The 21,269-nt window shown below is 37.7% G+C and overlaps 1 protein-coding gene across 2 annotated transcripts; it reads left to right on the top strand.

The window, feature by feature from the left end:
• The first annotated feature begins 311 nt into the window (after positions 1-311).
• LOC122064265 (cytochrome b-c1 complex subunit 8-1, mitochondrial-like) lies at positions 312-13,012 on the top strand. Of its 2 annotated transcripts, none has more exons than XM_042627976.1 (3): positions 312-452; positions 839-1,031; positions 12,634-13,012. In XM_042627976.1, exons 2-3 carry the CDS (start codon positions 862-864, stop codon positions 12,680-12,682), a joined length of 219 nt encoding a protein of 72 aa, XP_042483910.1. In that variant the 5' UTR covers positions 312-452; positions 839-861; the 3' UTR covers positions 12,683-13,012. The 2 variants fall into 2 exon arrangements, with proteins under 2 accessions (XP_042483910.1, XP_042483909.1); XM_042627975.1 differs by lacking the exon at positions 312-452 and adding an exon at positions 469-610.
• Positions 13,013-21,269: the final 8,257 nt, after the last annotated feature.

Below are 21,269 nucleotides of genomic sequence, written 5' to 3'. Positions count from 1 at the left end.
TCAATCTTTTTAATAACAATCGGAGGTATTTTTGTCCAATAAAACCGACACAGGTCATCCCAAATCAGGATCGGAACAACGAGAACGATTCCGGTATCTTAAACCATGGTCATAATGGTAAACTTCTCTATTCATTCTTTATAAAAAAAAAAATTGTCCAATCAGCAAGGCAGAGTGGCAGACGGCGAAGACATTCGTAATGACAAAAATGGCCATGATCATTGTTTTATACACCTATTCAACCACATTAAAAACACTGAAATCTTGCTTCTTACGGGTAGATTCGTCTTTCGAATGATAAGGGTATATTGGTCAAACTGGTAATATTGTTGAAACCTAGAACATTTTAGTCGATTGCCAAATTTGCCAATGGCATCGCTAATCTCAATCGGCATAAGCGAGAGAATTCTTTCTCCCCCTCATTGGCTCATTTTTGGCTTTGCACATCTGAGGTAAGATTTGAGCCCTTCCTCCTTCCTCTGATTTCGTCACTGATTCTTTAAGAAATTTCTTCTTTGATTCTGTATTCATCTGGTCGGCTTTGCTTATTTGTTTTCCTGAATCCGATCGATGTGAGAGCTCGCGTTTGTTTTGGTGTAGTTGTATTTGAGTTGAGATTCATTCCTTGATCTAATATTTTTTTGAGATTTGGTTGTGTTTGTTGTTCTAATTTTGTGTCTGACTTTGATTCTTATGATCTCTGGTGTAGTTGTTGTTTGTTTATGATCTTTGCTTCATAGCACATGGTCCTTCTGCTTTCTAATTACTGGAGTTTACGCAATGTTTAGGTTTAATCTGTCACACCCAATTGAGAATCCAATTCCTTTGTAATTTGCAGAGACAAATAGAGAGAGATAGAGAATGGGGAAGACACCAGTGCGCATGAAGGTAGTGATGTACTCACTGTCACCATTGCAGCAGAAGGTGATGCCAGGGCTGTGGAAGGATTTCACAGGGAAGATTCATCAGAAGGTCTCAGAGAACTGGATGAGCGCCGCCCTCCTTGTTACTCCTGTCGTTGGCACCTACATGTTCGTATCTTCTCACAATCTCTGTCTCTCTCATCTGATTAAGCGGATTTAGACCTTTTCTTTGATGAAAATTGTGTGATTCTATTAAGGTTGACGATCATGATGTAATGCTGGATGTTTGTTTTTTTTTGCCTTTGAATGGTATGGTTGATGTTGAAATCCTTGGAGATATTCTTAGTGTCATGTGTTTATCAGTCCTGTTGCGTTGTTTTCTTCATTTTGACTTGTACTTTCTGAAAAGACGAAGTCTGACCTTTTTTTTTTCCCTTTTCATTTGAGAACTGTTGTGTGCCCTATAGAATTTATATAAATTCACCTTACTAAAATTTTTTTTTAGGTCTTTTTATAAGAAATAATAGATTTATTTTACTATTTGGGGAGTACTTGATATTTGGATTTGGACAAAATGAACATTCCTGATCTCTGAGCTGGGTAAGATGACTTGGGTGGTGCACAGCTTGAAAATTGTCTTTATTTTTTCTTTTTCTTTTTATTATTATTATTTTTTAAATAATGGTAACACTGTGAATCATATAATGTGGGGTTGAAAATCACAATTGTCACATTGTGTTGGTGCAAAGTTTCTCTTAAAGGAATGTATAAAAAATCTTTTGCTGATACCTTCTCTTGGGGGGGGTTCTCAGGATTGTTTTCACGCCATATCTGAATTGATGTTATGAGAACATAAAATGTGGAATATTTTTGAAATAAATCTTCTTTTATCAATGATTTTTTTTTCTCTCCCCCTCCGAAGTCCAAATAAAGCAAGAAGAACCATTTTCCACTTATTATACTTCTTTCCATGATGTTATTTTGACCTTGTCAGAAGGATCTTTTTTGGTTTGGTAGAAAAATTTTTATTTGCATCAAATAGACTGAGTTAGTAAGCTTATGAATCTTTTGTTCATAAACTCTAATAATTGCCATTCAATTCCCTGGTTCTTATTCCTGAACAACACATGGGTTTAGCATAATTTTGTACCAAGTTGTCTCTATTGTTGCCAACACTCAGTTCCCATAACTTTGAAACAGACATCTGATGTCCTCTTCACTGCTAATTCTATCTATTCAAGCTCTTCTGTTTCAGTTACAGTTCTTTATCCTTCCCTTTTACAGGAAAAAACCTTTGCCGTCATGAATTATGTCATGAAATATTTTGATTGTTTTAGAGACCCATTTGACTTTCCTGAATTAGAACGTGATTTTTTTTCTTCACTTCTACAATATCTTCTCACATAGACTGGTCAACTAATGTAACGCTTCTCTGTCTCACCCTCCAATTTCTCCTACTGATTGCGACTGATTTTTTACTCTCAGTTGTTCCTATCTCGTCAAGTGGTTTCGTCATTGGCTCATAGTTTGATAAATCTTTTCTAAGCCCCAATAAACACAATAGGAGGGAATTCAGCATAAATCCATCCTTTTGATATGCCCGTGAATTATATTGTGGTTTATGGATATGCCACCTATGAAGTACTAGGAAAGAATATTAGGTATCATTGCTTGTATGATTTTTTGTTGATTGAATAGCTAATCTTGTAAAGTGGGCGGATACATATGAAGAAAGCCCCTAGGTTGAAATAGGGACCTTTAAACAAGCTTCATTTTTCGAAGATGGATGTTCACTCTTGATGCAAAGACATGACAAGGATATGGTCCTTTTTCCTAAGAGATTAGGGATCCTCAGATTTTTTTTAGTTATGAAGGTGGCATCCTTGTGAACGCTATGAAGCTGGCCTCAAGTTTTGTTGGCAAGAGGTGTTTTAGAGCTCTAAGAGAAGCACTAGGTCATCCTTGATTAGGAATTTTGTTGATTACAGGTTGCTGAATTCTCCATGTATAGTATCATTGAATCATATTTGAAGTTGCATCGGGCAGTCATTCTTATATTGTTCTCTCTTAATTAAAATATGGCGGCTATGTTGATGCTAACTAATACTTTTAATGACTAAAATACTTCTGACCACATTGAAAATTGTATCGTCAGAATACATATGCATTTTCTTGAGGCAAAAAGATTCCAAATCTGGAGATGGGTGATGACTATGGCCTGTTTAAGTTAATGAAAACATGAGTGAAATTGATGGCTTCTTGACCAGGTTTTTTGAAAAAACAAGTACTGGTCATACCCACAATGTGCATGTTGCATACATTAGGCCCCCCCCCCCCCCCGGGGCGCTTACTATCGTTTGCTTTTAGGAGAAGGGGGAAAATTAAACGAGAAAGGATGAAGGGATAAGAAGGATATACAACCTAATCAAGGGATAGAAATCTTAGCCGTAAACAAATTATTGAGTACCGAAAGCTGGCTTTAGGATAAGGACTGGATATCATAAACCTTAATTTTCAAGGAAAAGCTTCATATTTGTTTTTCTATCTGGGAAAAAAGGTATTTTTTCAGTTGTAGATGATGATTAGAAAATTTTATCGATATAAAAATGTATAAATGTACATTCATAAACAGAACTTGGTTCGAATAATGAATTCATAATCTAACATGGGATCAAATCTCTTCACACCCACAAACTGCTTTCTAGCCAAAGTCCAACCCATGATGAAGGATCCAATATTGTCACAAACTCTAGTCAGATTTCTCATTACGAATTTCAAAATTTCCTACTCCTATGATCTCCAAATAACAGTGAAGGGAATAGCTTCCAAAGAACACAGGCTCAGAGGGATGACTTAATCAATTAACCTAATGCAATTGCATTAGATTATGATCCAGTATGGATGCCTATGTGGAAGTTTGGGAGGCCCACAAAGTGTTGGTGGCAGTCCAATGGGATGAAAACAAATTTTGGGTAGTTACATTATTAGTTGGATGTTTATTTTCTTGGGTTTCATTGTTACAGGGTTAATTTATTAGTCCATAAGTGGGGGTGAAATTAGCACGTGGGGTTTGTGTATATATATATATATATATAATACGTACCTCTCCCAATCAGTCAGTTGATAATAGAAATTCTAGTTTTTTCAAGAGTTTAGGGTCAGTTTTTAGCTTGTTATTTTGGATCATAAGTTCTTTTTTTTAGTTCTGATTTTTCCCGGATTTTACAAGTAGTTGTCTGTTCTTAATATTTCTTGATTTCTGAGATTATCTTCCTGTTTCAAAGCCTTCAATTGCTAGACAGAATAGTACTCTGGTTTAAGTTTTTCCTGCAATTGATCCTTCCTTTCACTCTAAATTGCATTAAATATTATTTTTCTGGCGTGACACTAGTTACCAGGGTTGGGCTACTCTATCCCTGGAGTTGTAGCACCATCTGATCTGTTTTTGAGAAGTTACAGTTTGCTTTTCCCTTTCCTGCCTCACCACTCACCTCTTCCTTCTCATTTTTGAAGCCAGTAAACTATTTATTCATAAATACAGCGTCTGGGCAGCATAGTTGTCATGGCGTCGCCAAGGCAGCGATTTGGCGTCCTGGCGGAAAAAAAAGTTCATGGCAGTGCTACGATTTATGTGACTCACAAATGGCAGTCGCCATTGGCTGATAGGCGTCGCTATGCCACCGCCATGGACGCCAGGTCAAGCCTGATTCACTAAGCGGTCGATTTTTTGTAAAATGCAGGGTGATTTTGATAGGGCTATATTGATTTTTGATGATTTGATGTTGCTTAATGTTGGTTTTATATGTTATAGAGTATATATTGTAGGCTTGTAGCATGCTAAATAACTTTAGAAAATAGGGGAAATAGAAAAGTAGCATACTAAATAACTTTTGAAAATAGGAAAAATAAAAAATGACACATGGGCGATTTGACCGCCATAACAACGCCATAATGGGCGATTCATCGCCAAATCGATTGGCCACCCCTCCACTGCCTTGGATCGATTTGACGCTGTGACATCTATGCTGGGCAGTGTTTGTTAATTTCCAGAGTAACTGATTTCTCTACAAAACTGGACTAAACATGAATTTTTGCTTTATTAATCAAGCCCTTCAATCTGATCTTGGTTTAGAGTGTCTCTCATCCTTTGTGCTAATCTAGAATCCTTCTCTAGATCCCTTTACACACCATAACGACAAGACAATTACTGAAAAGCATTTCAGCCTGGGAGGTTTCACCTACCTTTAGCTTGAACAACCCTAAATACTAGGTCTATGTGATATAAATCGCTTCATATTCCTACAATAGACTTCTCCACTGGACATAGGTAACATCTCGCAAGGATAGCGACAGTGTAGGTTTGAGCGACTGGGACTTGTTTGAATAGTCCTTTCCAGACACTTTTTAACTCCTACAAACCCAAAACAACTCCAACCTGCTGTGGTTTGAAGAATTATAACCTGTCATTGCTGAAAATTCAACAGAAAACCTGTCCTATGCCAATCATCTCATTGGAACGGAGTAAGGTGTGTATAACTCAGAAACACTAACTAGGGAACAAAGTAATACCGTGCCATGATGAGGGATTTCTAATTCTTTCTCTAATTCAAAACACCTAGCAAAATCTACCAAATTCATTCTTGTCAAGGCTATCAAGGCGTAACGCAACCCAAGGCAAGGAAGCAAAAAAATCAAGGGGACACCAACAAGGTGACACTTTGATAACTATGATTCTTGTCCTCATGAAATCAATCCTTTGGGGATTTAATGCCAGGTTGGATACAAAACCATATCCTTACCTACCACAATGTGTTATCATGTCTAAACCTGTAACTGTCTCATCTTTGTTATAGGTTACCCCTTAGCTACCTCAATAAAGGGGTTGTCTGTTTAACTTGGTCCTATTCCCATTTCCATGCGAAGTTTTCGACTCTGGGAGAATCCACGGCTTGGATCTGTCCAGATTCTAGTTGAGGTTGTCAAACAATACACCATTATATGGTTCACTGAAAATACCTTTTCCTGTTTCCATATTCTTGCTTTCTCACTTCAGTCAATATAGTTGTCTTGGAGTTGTTATAGCAGATCTGTGGAGTCTGTGATTTCCATTTCTTAATAAGTTCCTCCTAAAGTTGTTGGAGCTTGATCGGCAATTCACTATAGTGAAGCTAATACTAACCAGAATTTCCTTGGTAGGAGCATCATACAAGTGGAGGCAAAGTGATGCAGGTGCACTACCTTGGAACAACCCAAGCCCGATCGGGAACCTAGACTGAGAACCAAGTCCAATTTGGGTCTTTTTGGTTTAATAGGATATCTAGGTTATTTTACTTTATGATCGATCTTGTAATTGGGTCCATTAGGAGTCTGGGTTATTTTATAATTTCTTTTTATTGATGTTGATAGTCTTTTATTTTAGTCTTTAAAATACCAGCTTGTAACTGGGAAAGACAGATTGAAAAGATGAATTAACTTGGTTGTGTCTGAGAGCCTGTGTGTTGGTGCATGTGCGATTCGCTCCCCCTCCTTTTCTTGTTATGTGATTTTCTTTTACTTGCAACTCTGATTTTTTCTTAGATTTCCCTTTCCTCTAACTGGCCCCTCTCCAATTTGGAATCAGACCAATAGGTTCCTATCCTTTGCTTTCCCCAAATGCCCCTCTCTTTTTTTTTTATACTTTATTCCAATTAGATCCCTATCCTTTAGTTCTTATTACCCCTCTCATCCTTCTTTAGCCTTCCTTAGTAACCCTTTAAGATTTCCTTAAATTACAATTCTGCTATTGTTATCATGAACATCAATTTATTTATGGGTTCTACCACTAACTCGTTAATTTGAGTATTCTCTTATTTGTGTGGGCCCATAGCAATTTCGAATATGAACTTGGCCATGGATTCATTTGTGTTTAGATTTAAGGTTTGCTTGCCCAATGAAAAATTTGCTAATTTGTTTATGGATGAAAGGCAAAGTAGTAATTCGTCTTGCGATCTGTGGTAGAGAATCTATCAAAGACCAATTAGATCATTATTGAGTCTGAGGATTATTCATTCGTTGAATTCTTAGTTTCTCAGTATTGTGATGGTTTTAATTATTAATTGATTGAATCGTTTGAACATTATTCAATTGGGTCGAGAGTAGTTGGAACAATGAAATGACATTGTTGATCGTGATAAAAATTTGTGCTCCTTAAAACCTTCTCACATGTTTAAAAATTCATTCTTCATGGATTTGTCGTTTAAATATCCTTGGAGTAAAAGAAGGTTATACTGACTGTGCAACCATAAGACAAACCAAATGGGCCAACAAAAAGGGAAGATTGGTCAAATGTGAAACAACCAATAATGGCGTCGGAAAATAAGAAGATTGTGGATCAAGTAATGACGGAATCCAGTGTAATAAATGCTATCATGAGTTCGTTGTGACAAAATTTTTTTCCAGTAATGGATGTAACACCAAAGCTTCATATTTTAGATATTCTTCATGTTGCAAACAAGGAGCTGATAGCCCTCGTTTGTGTGCTTTTATTTCTCTCGTTTTACAGAACTCGTAGTCGAGTTTTTCTCAACACCGGGGGAGTTGATCCAGGAACGCTTCTATCGGTTGGTCCAACCCATTGGGGAACCCAAACGGAGATGATCCAATTTATTTTTGGGTTCAATAGGATATAAGGACTTACTTTGAGTTATTTTATAAATTTTGCAATTTATTTATTTCTTTCTTTATTAGAATTACATATCGTTAGTAGTATTTGCCTATGTGGTTTCATGGTCTATTTAGAGTTTGGTTTGGAGTTTAATTTAGTTCAGTTTTAGATTACGATTAGGAGTCTATTATTGTCTTTAAAGACTAGGTTGTAACCACCACAAGATTCAGATTTGAAGAATGAAATAGTGAAATGTTTGTGAGTGCTTGTGTAGCTAGAGTGATTGTGTGATTGTTCTTCTCCCCACTTTCTTGTGTGATTCCCTCTTCCCCCTGTAACTTAGAAACTTATCTCATGATTCTCCCTTATCCTAATTGATTAGTGGATGGCCGGTTAGAGGAGAGGGAAATCTTTAAAGAAATCTGAGTTGCAGGGGAGAGAAAATCACATAACAAGAAAAGGAAGGGGCGGGGGGGGAGAGAATCTCACGTGCACCAGCCCACAGGCTCTCAAACACAGCCAACTCAATTCATCTTATCAATCTGTGTTTCTCGTTCACAAGCTGGTATTTTAAAGACGAAAATAAAGACTCCTAACATAGCCCAATGCATGAGGCTTTTGCAACTGTAGGGTCTGGAAGGGGCAAATGTGCGCAACCTTACCCCCTGTTTCAGAGGAGAGGCTATTTCCAAGTTTCGAACATGTGACCAACATGTTGCAATAGTGCAACTTAACGTTGTGCCACAGGTCGGCCCAATAGACTCCTAACATAACCCTAAAATTGAAATAGAACTTGATTAATATCCTAACTCTACCTATGACTCCATCAACAACAATAAAGAGAACTTCTAAATTAGCTGAAACTCCTAATGGACCCAATTACAAGACAAACCATAACATCAAATATCCTAAATAGCCTATTGAACCAAAAGACCCAAATTGGACTTGGTCTATAATCTTAGTTCCCGAACGGGTTTGGGTCGGTCCAAGGTAGTGAACTTGCATCAATTCCCCCACTGTTGAGAAAAAACTCGCCCACGAGTTTTGTGAAAGGGTAGAAATAAAATACACGTACGGGGAGCTATCGGCTCCTTGTTTGCAACTTGAAGAAAATCTAAAATATGAAGCTTTTGGGTTGCATTATTGGTCGAAAAATCATGGGGAAGAGTGAACTCATGATGGGGAATAGCTTTCATTGTACTTCCATTGTTACTTGATTCACAATCTTCTCAATTTCCATTACTATTATGGTGGTTCCATTTTGAGTGGTTTTCCTCTTGGGTTGATCCATTCAACTCGTCTTGTGATTGAACTATTGGTTTAATTTTTTTTCAACTCTGAGGATATTTTGTCAACCAATATGTGAACAACGAATGTTTGTCTCATGTGAAAAGACAGACATCGGCTCCTTGTTTGCAACTTGAAGAAAATCTAAAATATGAAGCTTTTGAGTTGCATTAATGGTTGAAAAATCATGGGGAAGAACGAACTCATGATGGGGAATAGCTTTCATTGTACTTCCATTGTTATTTGATTCACAATCTTCTCAATTTCCATTACTATTATGGTGGTTCCATTTTGAGTGGTCTTCCTCTTGGGTTGATCCATTCAACTCGTCTTGTGACTGAACTATTGGTTTAATTTTTTTTCAACTTTGGGGATATTTTGTCAACCAATATGTGAACAACGAATGCCTGTCGCATGTGAAAAGATTGTATGGTGCACAAATTTCCATTATGACCAACACCTTTTTGTTCTTCCAACCGTTCTCAATCCAATTTTATAATGCACCAAGAGTAATCAACCACTTCACAATAAGCGCTATCACAATACTGAAAGATGGAGGATTTGACGAAGACATCATCTTCAGACTCAATAACGATTTCATTGTTCTTTGAAAGCATATTCACCAAGGATCATGAGACGATATTGGCACTTTGCCATTTTATCAATAAACATGTCAAGCTTTTCATTGGGTAAATGAACTCTAAACCTGAACACAAAGGAATCTATGGCTATGTTTGTATTCGGAATAGCTATAAGCCCACCCAAATATGAGGATACTCAAATCATGGAGTTTATTAGAACTATGGTAGAATTGTAATTTATGGGAATCTTAAAGGTGATGTAGATAGGGCTGTCAAAAGGAGGGCACAAGTTGATGAATTCTTTGTTCAGTTCTGTCCCAAGTTTGGTCCTGGTTTGACTCCATTGAATAAGCTGGTTGGCAGCCTTACCCCTTCCATCGATCCAGCAGATGAAGCCTCTATTTTGTCTTCAAGTGAACTTCTAGAAGCCCAGTCAGGTCAGCCACAACTATTAGAATCTTCAAGTAAATCTCTACCAATTCAAGTTTGAGTGCTTTTTGTCTTATTTATGTGTCTTAATTAGCAAGCAAGAAGAAATCCTAGGAAAAGGTTCTAGAAGATCCAAAATCCCTTCTACTGATCTCAGCATTGGACTGCTAGTTTGTCTTATTATGGAGATACAGTTGGAGGAAGAAGAGGAAAGTTACTGTTCACGTGAACAGTCACCAGCCCATTATTCTTCAAGGATTTGTTTCCTTTTTGGTGTTTAGAGTCTTCTTTTAGACAAGTAAGTAATTTAAGAATGTTTGGTTTTTAGTTTCCTAGTTACTTACTTTCCTTTTCTTGTTAGTTTCCTATTCTGAAGGAGCTGCTGTGCCTATTTAAGAGACTAACTGACTGGGAGATTTTTGATAAATGAATTTATTGAGTGAATACTCTTTGGATGAAAGGTTGTTATTGAGAGGTGAGATGCCTAAACCCTTGAGGGGTGTGATACCTAAAACCTGAGGGGTGAGATACCCAATCCATTATTCTCTTACACAGTTCCACAGTTCCACAGTTCCACCCTTCTCAACCGTCCATCTATTCTATTTTCTTTTCTTGATTTTCCTTTATCTTTCGAGTGTTGAGAATACTACATGGGCTGCTCATCAAGACACCAACCAGCAATTAATCTGGAGACACAAGATTACCAGCGGCAGCCATTAGAGGACCAGATTTGGGCAGGATTTTGAACCAGCCTAAGTCCCTGCTGACCCTGTTCTAGGGATCTGCTCTTCACACCTGGGAGGACACTCGAACTGCACAGGTTGATCAACAGATGTCTGGATCTCTAGTTCTTGTAATCTCTCTTAAGTTTCCTAATTGGTGGCATCAACCAAGAACCTTCAGATCTTCACAATCAGCCACCCATTCTGGACCCAATTTTGAGGGCTTGTTGAAGTCCATAAGGAGGTCACTCGACCCAAGTTTGGTGGCCAACTGAGCTCTGTATTATCTGTTTCTGCAGACCTTTAGTTTCCTAATTGGGAACTCTTTCTCAGATCTCCCAAACCTGAGTTCAGATTACAGAACCATTTGGAGGGTTTTTTTCAGCATCACAAGAGGAGCTACCGCCCAGAAGTTGAGTCCCATCAGAGACCCCTACAGCCAGCTGCAGACTCCTACTACGGAGCGGTATCAGAATTAAATGATAGGGTTCTAATTGGGGTAAAGAAATGAGGAGATAAAAGAAGAAGCCAGGGGTAATTTGGGAAGGTAAAACAAAAAACAAAACATATCAGATATATATGCAGAGGAGTTCTTCCTCACGCGAATGGGATTTCACGATTAGTTCTCTTACCTTGATTCGATTACGTTTGGAAGACACGATTGAATCATCTTCTACCAGCGGAACAATTGGCGGCTACCGGTGCACAGTGGAAGGAAGTGTTGTGGAATTGTTTGGTTTGTTGAACCAGCTCACATCACATGTATCAAATGCATTGTCTTGAACTTTTAGGAATTCGTTACTTTAATGCACTTGCAACATCATTAACATTTATTCCTCAAGTACTTGGTTGTTAATTAATTACTTGCCATGTAAGTTAGTTTCTTCACACCGCCCCTGCCGACTCCCTTTGATATTGGCACCTTGTTCAACACTTCCACACTGGTGTTGTAAATTTAAGCAAGTGGAATGAAGTATCATTTACACCTAGCATTAGAGTCACCTTATGAATTACCAGCAGTGAAGCAAGAAAGAGGCAAAATAATGCCTGTGGTTCTGGTTTGGACCAGTCTCTGGTTCAATTTTGGACCAGGAATATTCCATATATTTGTGAGGCACTGGTTAGGAGTCCTATGGATTTCTTTCTTTCTTTATACTTGTAATAGCTGGAATAGGACTTTTAAGTTCCAGCTTAGTTGGGGTCTTTTATTTTATCTTTATGAAGAGTTTTAGACAAACTTAAACTCTCCCAGTTAGTTGGCGGTAGTAGTAGTTTATGTTATATTTGGACTCTTATTTGTGTTTAAGATCAGATTAAGTTCCAGTTACTTTGTGGAGTATAACTGGTCTTTTGTTGTTTTTAATGAAGGCATAGGAGGGCTAAATATAGCCCAAGATTTGTACAGTTAAATAAAGTATTTGCTTAACAAGTTCTGTGGTGATTCAGACCATGCCTGCTATGATGATTCAACAGGTTGGGTTGGTGGTGATTCTAGCTAGGCCTTGGGTGGTGATTCCCAGGTCATATCTTTTTCCCTCTTTCGATCTTCTTATTATCTTTCTAAGTTGCTGAACTCAGGTCATCACAAAACCTTTCAGCTCCTGCTTTTGTCAATTCTGGTTTGTTCTTCAGACAACGAGGTATTTATATAATGAATGTTGAGTCTAGTTGCTAATCTGATTTCTAATTCTTGTTCAATTTTTTGTATTAAAAATTTCATCTTTCTGGAATCCTGAGATATAGCTTTCAAATTATGATTTAGATACTTGGTTATGATTCTGTTGCTGATATACGAGTTTTTTTTTCCTTAATACTGTTTTTGGTTGTTAATCTTTTATTAAATGAATTCTGGTTTTGTGGTTTCCTGAATTCTGGTTCTGTTGCTGATATATGGGTATTTTTTTTTTATTTATAAATTATAATACTGTTTCTGGTTGTTAATCTTTTATTAAATGAATTCTGGTTTTGTGGTTTCCTGAACTCTGGTCTCTAGGCGATTCTAACCCATTGTGAACTTGAGCAAGCAGTCAATGTACTCTCTCCAAATTGTTTAACTTCAAAATTTCATCTGTTACTTTTTATGGTCTAATTTTGCGCCGTTGATGTAGGTATGCCATGAACTATAAGGAGAACGAGAAGATGGAACACCGATACTGAGATGGATACCCAAATGTCTTCAATTTGGTCACCCACCTGATCTGGGTACCTCTTTGGCAACGTCTTCATGAATTATAAAGGAGTCTTTCTCATTTTATGTAGTTTCTAAATCTGGAACTTTAAGTTCGAGTTAAAGATGAGTTACGAACAAAGTTGTGGGTTGTTTTGGGTGAGAACTGACTTGAAAATTTTAGGGAGGAGTAGCCCTAAACTGTTTTCAGCTTTTGCTGTTATTATGTGATGGAACGTGGTACAGAAAAATTTCAGCAGTTTATGGTAGAGAGTGGAAAATAATATTCTATGGCAGGTGTTGACAGTTGACATTGAAAACCATGGGTTAGTTTGGTAATGGTTAAGTAATGATTCCTTTTTTTGGGTGCAGGTTAAGTAATGATTTTCTAGTTTGAGAGTAAAGTAGACTGCATTTGGCAGTTAAAAGTGGTTATTCCTATATCATTCTGAAGAAATTTAACTGGAGTTTATTGACTTGTAATGATTGTAGAGGTCAGATTGGTGTTGGAGAGGGAGGATATCACCAAAAAACAAAAAGTAGCGTTGGATCCTAATTGGAAAATAGGAATTGCTAGTTCTACCTCATGAAAAAGATTTCTTTCATGGAATTAACCATTCCATTTCATTTAGGAAGAAGTTCTGTTCAACTAAGCAAATATGCTATGGTTACAGGAGCTTATCATTGCATAAAGGCTTTAAGGGCATCATGATATAACCGTCGGGGGTGAAGTAGGGACGTAAAAGATTCACTAGAACGATACATACTTTATCCTAGCTACAGGCTTAATTACATGTATGTTTCATGGTAAATATATAACCATATTTTTTGTTTATAGAGTGATTATATTTGTACATTTAATTATATTGAATTTTTGAAAAAAATATTATTACCGTATGATTGGAACAAAGTTTTTATAAGGTCATGGTGAATGGGATCCATTCATTATGGGTGCTTTAGATGTACACATGGGAATAATGAGGGTTTTTAGCTGTTAAAACCTTACAGGGGTTTGCGAGCAAACCTAGGATGAAATGGTAAGCATCACCACCTGGAGAATAAAAATTGTCTTTTGGATAATATGATATAAGTTGAGGCAAATTATTTGAACAACACCACGGAGACACATTAATATTTTATATTGGCCCTTCGCACAAGTTTGGGGTCTATATGGTCTTTATCAACAATTATTTTATGCAAAAGTTTTCCTAAACTCATGGAGGACAGTTCATCCACTATCTTATTAGGGTTTACAAATCCCCATATATTTTTAGTACCTTCCCAAAATACCCTCTTGAAACCCCCCTCTCCCTTCCACCCTTATCTCAAATCCCATGGTGAAAAACACAAATCCTAGCATAAAAAACTAGGACACTTTTTTTTGATATAAAAAGAGAGAATAAATTACAGTGATGAAAAAAAAAAAAAAAAAAAACTAGGACACTTTTGATCAACCTCCTATAAGTTGCATGCTATAGGTGAATAAATAAGTTGCAGTCCGGCCGTAAATAATTAATTTACATGGTCCATGCATGATTGCATATGGGTCTAGTGTGGTTTATTATATGAAACCGAATTTGATTACATTCCCATTAAATACAGTAACAATTAATTAAATGGATGTGAAAATCCCTTGGCTTATTTCCCTATTCTCCTCTTTCATCGTTAATAAAATATCATTATTAATCAACATCCACATAAAGAGGACAACTGTACCATATATGTAGTAGTAGTTTTAAGGATGTTGCTTCTCCCCTACTCAAAATTAAGTGACCTTATTTATCTAAATGTGTAGGGTCGTCACTCTACACATTGCAGCAATATGTGGCATTTTCCCATGCTTCTATTATACCCTTCTCACTGTTATTGTTGTTAGGTAATAAATGTTGTGCTTAGTTGTTTCTCATCGTGAGCTTTACGTTAAGGACTTCAATTAATCATTTACTTTTAGGGGTGTGATTGCTTAGGGCATTTTTCAAAAATCTCATTTGCTTTACTTTTACGTTAAGGGCACAGTCTCAACCCTTTTTTGAAACTTCTGGGATTGGTGCGTTTTATCATTTAAAGATCGTGTCTAAACTTTAGTGCGAAGATGACATCGTATGATTATTATTTCTTTTAAAAAAATTGTTTTGTTTTTGGTATAGTTTTGGTTAAATTTACGGTTGATCTTTCACATAATTGAATAATACTTGTAAAGGCCTTTTCAACAATATATACATGGATCATCAAAATTTGACGACCAGATTGGGAGATTTGGGAGATTTAAAATTGGGATTGCTCAGAGAAAATTACTTTTCGCCAATGAATTTCTGAAAATTCACTGGTGAAAATACATCTTTTTTGCCAATGAATTGAGATTCTTGCTGGCAAATTCCCAATTTACGTGGGAAAACCCTTTTCTCCTTTGGCTATAAATATCCATCTACAAAATGGGAAAAAGAGTAGAAAAAAAATGAAAAAAATTAACTGCTACTTAGGTTGCAGTTAAGTAATTGTAACCCCCTATTGACAGCCAAAGAAAGACTCCCAATCAGGAGCATTGGACTCCCCATTACTTAAATAAATGGTTTTTAACCCATAGAACCCTCAAATTCCTAGTAGATGCCATCATCCAATCTAGACCTTCAAAACAGGACCTTTTTTGTGGGAGTCCGATCAACCCCCAATCAGTTGTATTGGAGTCAGTTTGCAAGAATAGATATTCAAAGACCAATGCCACATTTGGACTTCATTTGAATTGATCCCCACTTGAGGATACATAGGAAGCTTGATATTCAATTTCGATCCACCTTTTTACAGCACATTGTTTTGCTTCAAACTACATTATGACTTGATCCCTACTTTAGAGTACGTAGGTAGCTTAAAAAGCCTAAGCTTAAGTCTGGTCCTCTCGATTTATATAATTTTTCTTTTTCATATACTTTATTATTTTCTTATCATAGATATTTATATTAGGTTTTGATGCAGACCCGCATTCAAGCCCAGAACTATTTTGGTTCAAGCTCAATTGGTCCAAGTCTAGCCCAAGACCATGAACCAGTGCAAGTCTCCCATCTTTGACTCTATCATTTCCCATGCATTGGAGCTTACATCAAGGACCATTGGAACATACTACTTCATTGGAACTTGCATCAAGGCACATTGGGACAACAACAAGTATTGAATTTTTTATTTTTTTTTATTAGTTTCTTGTTTCTAGATTTGACTTAAGCTTTTATGTGTAGTCTCAACCATAAAAAATCAATTGCAATCAAGGGTTGGGATTTCGTAGTAGCTTTTTTTCGGATATTTTTTGTTTGCCTATATGAGGCTATCAAATCTATTGTAGAAGATAGATTGATTGTTGATAAATGAAATTTTGCCTAAGTGCAATTCCCTTGAACCTTGAAGAACCTTGAAGAATTCATACCTTGAAAACCTTGAAGAGTTTTCACTCATTCCTTGAAGAGTATGAGCTTTTCTCAAGTCTGCATCCTTGAAGAGTTGTAGCCATCAATCTAGAAAAATTGATGTCATTGATCTTCCTTGAAGGCCTAGAAGAGCAACCATTGAAGATTCAATCTTTTTCTTTCATTTTCTACCCAATCATAAACTTTTGCCCGTTCACGTTCTTTCTCTTCGACCCCAATTTCCACACTATTATACTGTTTATCTGAGAAAATCTAACACACTAAGTTTGTAGAGAAAAGAGTCCTAAAAATTTTGGCTTTAGAATCAGGTCATTCCGACCTATATTGAGTAAGTCACGGCTATTTTCCTGAGCAGGTGCAGAACTAGAATTTCTGCTTGTGGTTGTCGCTGAGTTTCAGTGTGTGCAAGTCACTCTCCCGGTCCTATTGTTTTTAGTAGCCGATCTTGGGCTACATCATTTGATATCGGAATTTTGGAGGAGAGAACCATGTATTCAAGTCAAATAAGAGGTAAAAATGAAAATTTTCTACCCAATCCTAGAATTCTGTCCATTCATGTTCTCTTTCTTCTACCCCAATTTCCACCCTATTTTACTGCTTATCTGAGAAAACCCAAAACATAAAGTTTTTAGAGAAAAGAGTCTTCAAAATTTTGGCTTTGGAATCAGATCATTCTGACCTATATTGAGTAAATCATGATTATTTTTCTGAGCAGGTCAGAACTAGAATTTCTGTTTGTGGGTGTCACTGAGTTTCAGCGTGTGCAAGTCACTCTCCGGGTCCTATTGTTTTCAGTAGCCGAGCTAGGCTACATCATTTGATATCAGAGCTTTGGAAAAGAAAACCATGTATTTAAGTCAAATAAGAGGTAAAGATGAAATTTTTTAATATCGACAACATATTGCTAAATTAATTTTTGAGGTCGAGATGTTACAATTTCAGCACCAAACGGTTGGCTTGATTCTTGAGATTGAACGATTGAAGAAAACTCCACGATGATCAAAGATACTATTAAGGAAACATCTAAAGATTGATTTTCATCTTTCAAAGAATCAAGGATCGGTTCATACGATGAGTATCAATGACAAATATTAATTTCTTTCAGAAGTGCAAAATGATATGTTGCCATTTTGTGAAGTACCACCAGATTTGGAGGATTATTTTCCTTATACCACCATGACATGTGTTGATCTATGTGCACCACTATGTTTAATGAATATCCAACAGAAGAACCTCATGAATATGATGACTTCAACTTGCTTGAATCAACTTTTGATTTTGAAAATGAAGTAAGTTTCGAGGTTATTGATGACATTCCTCAAAGCACACTTGAAGGGAACCTTATTCCCCACCTCCCACCTTCATCACTTGAAGTTACGAGATATTTTTTCATGCCACAATTTTCAGTTGAATTCATCTTTGAGAAGATGAGCAACAAATTTATCAAATTTGTTTGTGTATGTACAAAGACTACCCACATCATAGGTCTAACACCTATAAAACATATATTGACCATTTCTTTTTTTTTCGCTAGAAAATCATTATATTAAAATGGAAGAAAAAGGAAGAAATTACAGAGCTACATCAAACTGAGAAAATAGAGTGAAGCAAAAATAAAATCAGTTCCTTGACCCCCACCTTCGGCATTGCCATCAGTAGAGGAAAGAGAATCGCACTAATCAAATCTATAGTTTGGCCTGCCCTCAGCATCTCTTCTGATGAAATCCTTAATGTTGGCAGGAAAGTCGATATTTGTGGCTGATATCCCTGTCTTTGCCGCATCTCTAGCCAGGTAGTCGGCAATTGAGTTCGCTTCTCTGAAGTTGTGAGTTATTTTCCATGTGATACTCTCCAAATATGGCTGGAGGAATATCCATCTCTGCAAAGCAAACCATGGAATTTTCTTTTGCTGGATAGAGATTGCAACAACACTAGAATCCGTCTCTACCCACAGACATGGAATGCCCAACTCCCTAGCACGCATCAGCCCCACCATAAGGTCTTCGATTTTAGCTTCGAAGACTCCCGAGACACCCATAAAAATTTTGTAGGAGTCAAGAACGCCTCCCCTATGATCACGAAAAATTCCTCCTGCACCTGCACGACCTGGGTTCCCCCTTGAGCTTCCATCAAAATTTAATTTAATCCAATTTGCCTCGGGTCTGCACCAGAAAACCTCTAAGATCGATTTTGGGGGAGATCGCTGAATCGGAATACCAAGCTTCCTGCAGCAAATGAGATCAGACATTGTCTTAACTTCACCTTTGGTGCTTGACTTAGCGGACTGAATATCCTCTAGAATCATCTGCTTCAGGTATCTTGCCGGTCTTTCCTTGCCATCATGCCTTCTACTATTTCTTTCGCGCCAAATGTGATTAGCCATTGTTAGTAACCCCATGATCTGTGCCTCTTTGCAGCAAAATGATTTCTGTTTTCTTCTCCACCATGTGAGGAAATCGGCCATGGTTCCAGCTGGTTGCCATTGCACATTGAAGCATCCACAAAAAAAGAGCCATATATCTTCGGAGTAGGAGCATTGAAGGAATATATGAGTCGATGTCTCAGCCTCCATTCCACATAAGCTGCATTTAGAGACAAGGACTATGCCCCTCTTTTGAACAGCGTCATCTGTAGGGAGCTTGTCGTGCACCATTCTCCAACCAAAGATAGACACCCTGTGTTGCATCTTTTTACCCCAAATCAGAGAGAACCATGGCACTTTCCGGTTACGAATCCTAATATCTTCCCAGGCAGAATTAGAATTGAAAATCCCATCAGATGATAGACTCCACAGGCACATATCTTCACAGGGATAAGATGGAGTTTTAATGGTTCGAATTTTCTCAAAAATATCATGCAGCAAAGGGGAGATAACATTTGGCAATTTCCATTTAAAATTGTCAATGAAATCACTGACCTTTCCCTTGCAGTGAAGACTCGACTCTCCCTCCAGGCCAACTAGCTCTAGGATGGATTTGCCGCCCAACCATTTATCTGACCAGAAATTTATGCTTTCCCCATTTCCAATTGTCCAGGCTTCTTTGGACATGAAGTCCCACATCTTCCTAAAGCCTGGCCAAATCGAAGAAGGCTTATAGGACTTTTTGAAGGAACCATCACCCCTCAGAAATCTCGCCCTTAAGAATTTGCATGCTAAGGAATTCTCATGCTTGACCCTCCAGACCATATTACAGAGCATGGCTTTGTTTATGTCTCTGAGCCTTCACAGTCCCAACCCACCTTCATCCTTAGGCCTGCAACAAAGATCCCATCTGACTGATATTTTTTTTGCAGTATCAATCTCACCTGTCCAGATAAAATTTCTCATCCACCTCTCCATTGTTGCAATAAGGGATGAAGGCCACCAATATACAGCTGAACTATGGTTCATCATTCCCAAGATCACTGAGCGGACCAATTCCACTCGTCCAGCCATGGACAAAATCTTCCCTTTCCATCCTGCTAGTCGCCCTTTGACTTTATCCAGAATGGGGATTAGCGACTCCTTTTTCACCCTTCCCTTAAAGATCTCGACCCCCAAATAGCGGGTGGGGAAGTTACAAATGGAGATACCAAGCTCTTCTGCAATGGCTTGCTTTCTAGGGGCAGGAACAGATCCCAAGAAAAGCTTGCTTTTGTCTAAATTTATTTTCTGGCCGGAGAAGCTCTGGTATTTAGAGAGAAAAATATTGAGATTTTTAACATACCTGATGGAAGCATTTGAAAAGATAAAAACATCATCAGCAAAAAGAATATGTGTAGGGATAATAGCCCCACGAGGACCCGATAGAGCTTTAATGTTGTTATTGGCTAGAAGCTCAGATAAGCCTCTACAAAGAACCTCTTCAGCAATTATAAACAGCATTGGCGAGATCGGATCTCCTTGTCTCAGACCCTTCTCCACACCAAAGTATCCAACAGGGCCACCGTTTAACAGAACTGATATTCTGGCAGAAACAAGGATCTGATGGATCCAAGAGATCCATTTTTCAGAGAAGCCAAATCTCCTCAGAACATGAAAAATAAAATTCCAAGAGATGGCGTCGAACTCCTTCTGGATATCAATTTTTAAACCCATACCTCTACCTCTTGTGGATGCAAACATCATGTTTGCCAGCTCCAAGGCAAGAGAAATGTTGGAATGAATGATCTTCCCTTTCTGGAAGGCCCCCTGCTCCTCAGAAATAATTTTTGGAAGAACACACGATAATCGCATAGCCAGAACCTTTGATATTATTTTGCATAAAAAATTTCCCATGCACAACGGCCTGAACTTGTCCAGGGATAGTGCTCCTTCAATTTTAGGAATCAAAACCAGGAAATTATTATTAATGCCGTAAGGCATAAACCCGGTTCTGAAAAACCATCTGATAGCCTTGCACACATCTGAAGATATGATGTCCCAACATGATTTATAAAAAGCTCCAGGAAATCCATCTGGACCAGGAGCACTATCTGGATCAAGATCCCACACCGCATTCTTGATCTCAGAGTCAGAGGGAATACCATCTAATCGACCTCTATCCCATTCTTCCAAAACATTAGGAATGCATTGCAATAAATCCATGTGATTGGTAAGGGGAGTACCTTTGTGAAAATGCTCATAATAACCCGCGACGTATTCCTTGATATGCTCTTTATCAGAGATCAGGGTCCCATCAACCATCTTCAGAGATTTAATGGAGTTCTTCATTCGCCGAATCTTCACTGAGATGTGAAAAAATTTTGAGCATCTATCTCCTTGATCCCTCCATCTAGAACGAGATTTTTCAGCCCATAATTTCTCATAATTTTGCAGGGCCTTCAGGTATCTGGTCTTTGCATCAACTTCTTTGGCATAAATTGAGTCGCTTATCCCATCTCTGTCAATTTCAGTCTGGATCTCCTCCATGCATTTTTTTGCCTCCATCATCTCCAAATTAAAATTTGGAAAATTTTCTTTCGCCCAGGAGCGCAGGAAGACGTTCAATCTTTTTAATTTTTGAGCCATAACCATCATTGGCGATCCAGGAATGTCGTTCTCCCAGGAGGACTTAACTGCATTTAGATAGCCCTCATGGTCTGTCCAGAACCTCTGGAATCGAAAAGGACAGTTTTTTGGTCTTTCAGAACCTTCAGACACCACCAGAATGGGAGCATGGTCAGACGCCACTCTTTGCAAGAC

Source organism: Macadamia integrifolia, unplaced genomic scaffold (assembly GCF_013358625.1).
Source record: "Macadamia integrifolia cultivar HAES 741 unplaced genomic scaffold, SCU_Mint_v3 scaffold1591, whole genome shotgun sequence".
Lineage (NCBI taxonomy): Eukaryota > Viridiplantae > Streptophyta > Magnoliopsida > Proteales > Proteaceae > Macadamia > Macadamia integrifolia.
This window is presented reverse-complemented; position numbering and strand designations above follow the sequence as displayed.